Below are 6514 nucleotides of genomic sequence, written 5' to 3'. Positions count from 1 at the left end.
AGAACTACACCTTAATCATCTTAGTTTAATCTTGGAGAAACTAAAGGACAACCAACTCTTTTCAAAAAGATTAAAGTGTTCCATATTTGAGAAGGAATTGGAATATTTAAGACATGTTATCTTTGAAGAAGAAGTAGTAATATAAAACTCGTGATTTAAGTCATGAGACTGAGATTAATTTATATAAAAAAATTATAGATAATCACAAACAATTTTTTATTTAAAAAAGTAATGTATAATGATAATATTGTAAAAGAAAGTGAGCAATCGAATGACATTAACTTTTTCAAACCTGTGACCAAGGTCAATAGATCTAAAACACTATAAATGAAAAAAATAATATATGAAGCTCAATTCTTAACAAATCAAATGTCTAACGTTGAAACCGGAAAAAAAGAGAGTCAATTACATAAAAGGATTTAAAAAAATTGTAATTAAGAGAATGAGGGTGAAAATCAAATAAAAAAATAAATTAGAGGGCAAACAAGAATTTTTAATTGGAGGGTTAAATTGAAAGCCAATAAAACTTTAACAAAAGGGCCAAGAAAAAAAATGAAAAAAAAGAGAATAAGGACCAAAATAAAAATAAAAAAAAACATATGAGAAATTGTATTTGAATGACTAAATTGAAAACAAACAAAATCTTATAAAAGGAATGAGAATGAAAATCAAAAGAATCAAAAGAATGAGAACTGAAATTGAAAAACAAAAAACAAAGAAGACAGATCGTGCATTATTTCTTGTAGGAGAGAGAGAAAAAAATGACCATCAACAACAATTCGACCATCATATATCGTTATGCACCACACTAGGAGGAAGAGGATATAATGGCACTTCCAGTGACATGGTGGAATGTTAGGTTAGGCTATTGGATGACATCGCATGCGCCACCCAAATGGTGCAGATGCCAACCATTCGCTAAGACGTAATGAGTATGCACTAACAACTTTTTTAAATAAAAAACTAAAAATTCAATAGAAAAAAATACTAAAACAACCCTAATGACCTCGAGAATTAAAAAAAACCATGTTAAAGGACAAAAACACTTCGAACATATACATTATTTTTTTTGTCTTTTCTAAGGTTAAATACAAATTTTTAATGTCTATTAAAAAGAAAAAAAAAACTCTTGATCAATAACTTTATATATATTTTTTATTTCAGGGTAAATAAGTATTTTTATCATTTTAAAATTTATAAAAAATGAAAAACATTTGATAAACAGTTGTAAATTTTATTAATTTTGAGAGTAAAAATATATTTTTATTATATAAAAAAATTAAAAAAATATTAACATACCCCAATAATTATTTAATAACCAATAAATCAGCCCAAAAAAGCCTCATTACCCCACCCCCGACGGTTCCATTTTTTCCATCCAGAAACAACATGGTAATTTAACAAACAATGTCCAATACTTTGTTAATGATTTTGGAGATGCCATTTGATTGAATGATTCCAAACAAAAAAAAACAACCATTCAATAAAAAAATCTCCAAATTTCCCTAACAGCCATACAATTCAAATCATGCAGTACACACAATTTCAAAACATTGGAGAATATCTTGCCTAAAATAAAGAAAATGCCCAGTCCCCCCCCCCGCCCCCGGGACCCACCACCAGCAGCACCTTCCAAGCTTGATAAATTTTATCCGTGCGAACCGTACCGTTTTACTTACAGTTGCTAGCTGGCTTAGCTCCCTCTCACCGCTTCATTCTCTCCGACAATGACTCTTCTTTCATTATTTTAATCAAAAAATAAAAATACCCGAACCGAATTCTCTCTCTTCCTTGGTGGGTACCACCAAAGTAAAGGGCAAAAAGTCAAAAGAGAGAAAAAATAGAAAAGAAGCAAAAACAAAAATCATCCCTCTCTCCTCCTTTCTCTTCTTCTCTTCTTCTCTCTTACCCTTTCCTTTTCCTCTTTCTTTCTCCGGCCGGTAGACCCACCAGCACAAACATTCTCCGCCACCACCTTCCCTTTTTATCTCTTCGTTGCGCCCCCGATTCACCATCGCCGCCAACGCCGGCCTCCTCTCTCCCCCTTTCCTTTCTCTCTTCCAGCAGTGGCCACAGCTCACAATCACTACCGACCTTGCTTCTTGACGCCGGCATCAGCAGACAGCAGCGTTCTCACCATTCATCCATCTCACCAGGGTTCCTCCTCGTCCGATCTCTGTCTCACCTCGGTTTTCTCTCGTCAACGGCAACCTCCACAACGCCTGAAAACAACAGCCACCTCGGGCTGCCGTAATAACAGATAATAACAACAACCAACCGCCACGAGTAGCAGCTATGGAAGCCGTCCAAGCCGCCTACTCTTCATCCTCTTCGATCTCCCTCTAGGTAGCGGTGGGTTGCCTTTGACTGTCTCGGTCTGTTTATCAACCCAAAATGTGCATTTTGCTGCTGTCTGGGATGAATATTTGCCCTTTATCGGGGTGTTTGCATATGTCATTTCGAGTACGCTGCATGGACGTGTTTTACTATTCTTTGCTGCTGTAGTATGTGTTTCCATGTGTTCAACTTTGTTCTTATCGCATCTAGTTCAGGTTTCTGGTGTACGAGTCCCTGTGCTAAGGTTTTTTAGGTTGTCGTAATAAATACAATAATTTCTGCTTGTGCCAATTTGCATCTCTTTCTTTGCTGCTTGCTCTTCTTTGCTTTAAAACGCTTATGGAATTGCATTGAACCTTGATGGCATCACATTCAAAGTGTCCACATTCCAATAATTTGCATAATTGGGGCATCCAACTGGTTAATGGATCTATAATCCAAAGCCATTGAATTTTATGCTTGGAAACTTCTGCTTCAAGAAGATTAAGAAAAACGAAACTGTTCATGGTCATTAAAAGGAATGGATCATTATTGTAACACAAGAGATAGCAAACATTTGCTTGAATTCACCAGGACTCTCAAAGACTTTGTTCTTTTAAACTGAAAAGTATTTAGAGCATACCTAACATATGCTTAAATTAACTCACATCTTCTTGTTTGCCATTTTACATAGAAAAGACAAGAGCCTACCATGTGTAGAGACAACCTGTTCCAAACAATAAACATAAGCACAACACTTCAAAACATGTTTAAAAACATCAATTCATTTATGAAAAAAAAAAGTTCATGGAAGAGGAAAGTCAAAAGTTATTATTGGATTATTCTCATTGCAATGAAATGCTATAATAATGTAAATGGATGCAATATTTAATGATATATAAAGTTACTTTTTTATGCTTGCCACTGTTTGTATAACAGGTACAGAAAAATATTCATTTTTAAGAATTGAGAGTGGGTGGTAGAAAAATTAAAAAGTTTAAGTTTCACTAGACTATATTTCATATTTTTTTTTTAATTATATTTGTTTATTGGGATTTGTGGGTTTTTTAGGCTTCTATGAAGGTGCCATTTTACATTGAAGCCAGAACAAGAAAAAAGAGGGTCAGTTGAAGAGCCAAAAAAAACCTTCTTTTGGTAGTGGATTGTCAAGGTTTTGATGGTTAAAGAGGGCTTTTACTCTATTTGTTTCAAGGGTTATGATGGATTTGATGGGTTTTGGTTTTGATTCGGATAAGATTGAAGTCTGCATATAACATGGTATCTTTCTTGTCTTGTCTTAATGGGTTTGAATGATTTCTTGATTTTAGAGGTTTCAGCGATTGAATTGGTGGGATAGAGAAGAGGGAAAACAAAAAGAAATGGAGGAGGAGGCTAACTCTTGGATAAGGAGGACTAATTTCTCTCACACAGTATATCACCGTTTGGATTCTTCAAGGATGGCTTCTTTTCCTATCAATATTCAGACAGAGAGAATTGTGGGCTTGAAATCCAGGCCTGGAACAGGAACTGCTTCTCCCAAGCAGAAATCACAGCAATCCTTTTTTAATCAAAACTCTCAACACTCCTTTCCCAATCAGAAATCACTTTCCTTTCCCAGTCAGAAATCATCAGTGTCTAATAATTCTCAGATTCAGAGAAATCCACTCTCCAATAAGCAAAGGTCTTTATCTCCTCTCCCTAAAACAATCCTTCCTGATACTTTTAAAGAAGCAAGGTCTGTTAATAAGAGATTCTCGACGCCACTTCCTCGTAGAAAAGATCAAGACATGGGAATTATAGGAAAATTTTTGCATAAAGAGTTAAAAGAAACCAAGGAGAAGCTCAATACAAGCCCACTTAGGCACTTAGCCTTGATGAAGGGTGGTCATGAAAAGTCTAGGAGCAAGAAGGAATCTGCTTGGACAAAGTATTTTGATCATGGTGGAGGAAAGGTTAATGCTGTGGAAGCAGCTGACGAATGCAGTGTTGATCTGTCTAAGCTGTTTCTCGGGCTTAGATTTGCTCATGGGGCACACAGTAGGCTTTACCATGGTCTATATAAAGATGAACCTGTTGCAGTTAAACTTATTAGGGTACCAGATGATGATGAAAATGGAAACTTAGCAATTCGATTAGAGAATCAATTCAACAGAGAAGTCATGCTTCTATCTCACCTTCACCATCCAAATGTCATTAAGGTGATTAGTCTGGTTGTATTGCATAATTTCGCTGCTTAGAGGAATCATGCAAATTGAAAACTTTTTTTTAATAGTTGATGAATTCTAGCCATCACTGAAATTATCATTATTGGAATGAGTATTAGATTGCTAACTTGTTTAATCCTTTCTAAGTTATATATTTTGATTTGGCAATACAGTTTGTAGCAGCATGCAGAAAGCCTCCAGTTTATTGTGTTATAACAGAATATTTATCCGAGGGTTCCTTGAGAGCATACTTGCACAAGCTTGAGCATAAAACTCTCTCCTTAGGGAAATTAATGACAATTGCTCTGGACATTGCTCGTGGAATGGAATACATTCACTCTCAAGGTGTCATTCATAGGGACCTTAAACCAGAGAATGTCCTTATTGATCAAGAGTTCCACTTAAAGATTGCTGATTTTGGTATAGCTTGTGGAGATGCATATTGTGATTCCTTGGCTGATGACCCTGGCACTTATAGATGGATGGCACCTGAGATGATAAAAAAGAAATCCTATGGGCGAAAAGTTGATGTGTACAGCTTTGGACTCATCTTATGGGAAATGGTGGCTGGAACAATTCCCTATGAGGATATGACTCCCATCCAAGCTGCCTTTGCAGTAGTGAATAAGGTATGCAGTTCCTAGTACTCTATTTATTGTCAATATTTTTGTTTGAATTCATAAATTTAATCTGGTACATTTTATCCTATCTTGATTCATTTCTCCATGTATTTATTCATCTGTGTACAAGCTTTGTCTTTCATTGATTGCATTTATGAACTCCTTTTTGACCCACCAACCCTTATTTTATGTTTTCCTCTGTCTTAACTTTTTTGCATCCATCTTGTGTGTTTGGCGGAGGATTTTGAACCAAAGCTGTTTTCGTTCTCTTTGTGCAAGGAATGTGAAATCTAGCGACATATTCATCACCCTTGGTATCTGCATAAGTACTAGATTAATGGTAATTTGAAACTGTTTGGATTAGGCTGATAGTCTTAGCAAGAATTTCCATTGATTGCTTCCTTTTGGTTTGGTTTGTTTTCCTTCTATTCTTTCCCCACCATGTCTTAGTTCTCTATGTTTTATGAAAATCAATGGTGTGTTTTATATACAAAAAGTACAACTTTTGAAATTTCTAATGTCTATCCAGAATTCAAGACCTGTTATCCCGAGGGACTGTCCTGCTGCCATGGGAGCTCTAATTGAGCAATGTTGGTCATTGCAGCCAGATAAGAGGCCAGAGTTTTGGCAGATTGTAAAGGTATTGGAGCAATTTGAATCTTCTCTTGCTCATGACGGAACCTTGAATCTGGTACCGAACCCAGCTTGCCAAGATCATAAGAAAGGAATGCTCCATTGGATTCAAAAGCTTGGTACTGTGAATCCTAATAGCACACCAATGCCTAAACCTAAATTCACATGAATATTTTTTTATGGCTTGGCTTTTGTAATGTACCCAGGTCACTTGTAATTAAAAAGGGTTTTTTTTTAAGCCCCTTTATTTGTACTCTTCTCATGCGAGGGTCAATTTAAGAGATTGGTAGGCGTACTTTCACGTGAAATGTCGTCTTTTTACAAATATACACAAGAAATCATCATAATTTGGGGTGTTCAAAGCATTTTACGCATCAGGAGAAAATAGAATAGTTCTTTTTAGAAGGCTATGATCTTGGAGTAGCTCTCCCTTGTTTAAATTTCTCCTGTTTGGTAAACTATCTGTCATGGACTCATTCTTTTCTTCCTCTATTTTTTCTTACATCGTCTGATGTTTTTCGTGTTGCCCTTACTGTTCTTCCTCTATTCATATGTATATGTATATGTATATGATATAAGGGTATTTTCAAACAAGTTTGTGCTTCTCCCCGTGTGTCATTATAGCAGTAATAGTTTGTGTGAAGTGTGAACAACTATTTCTTTTAATGTATGGGTAGGCAAAATAGATTTATTGCGTTCTCTTTATTCCATCACAAATCTCGCTTTGCTATTGGATATTTT

General features: G+C 35.6%; 1 protein-coding gene across 1 annotated transcript; it reads left to right on the top strand.

Moving 5' to 3' along the window:
- The first annotated feature begins 3130 nt into the window (after nucleotides 1–3130).
- LOC7457120 (serine/threonine/tyrosine-protein kinase HT1) lies at nucleotides 3131–6081 on the top strand. The gene is made up of 3 exons (XM_024605492.2): nucleotides 3131–4514; nucleotides 4694–5149; nucleotides 5670–6081. The coding sequence occupies exons 1-3, from the start codon at nucleotides 3696–3698 to the stop codon at nucleotides 5940–5942; spliced, it is 1548 nt and encodes a 515-aa protein (XP_024461260.1). The 5' UTR covers nucleotides 3131–3695; the 3' UTR covers nucleotides 5943–6081.
- The last annotated feature ends 433 nt before the right edge of the window (nucleotides 6082–6514 follow it).

Source organism: Populus trichocarpa, chromosome 7 (assembly GCF_000002775.5).
Source record: "Populus trichocarpa isolate Nisqually-1 chromosome 7, P.trichocarpa_v4.1, whole genome shotgun sequence".
NCBI classification, from domain to species: Eukaryota; Viridiplantae; Streptophyta; class Magnoliopsida; order Malpighiales; family Salicaceae; genus Populus; species Populus trichocarpa.
The sequence above is the reverse complement of the archived record's forward strand: the minus strand, read 5'-3'. Positions and strand labels throughout refer to the sequence as shown.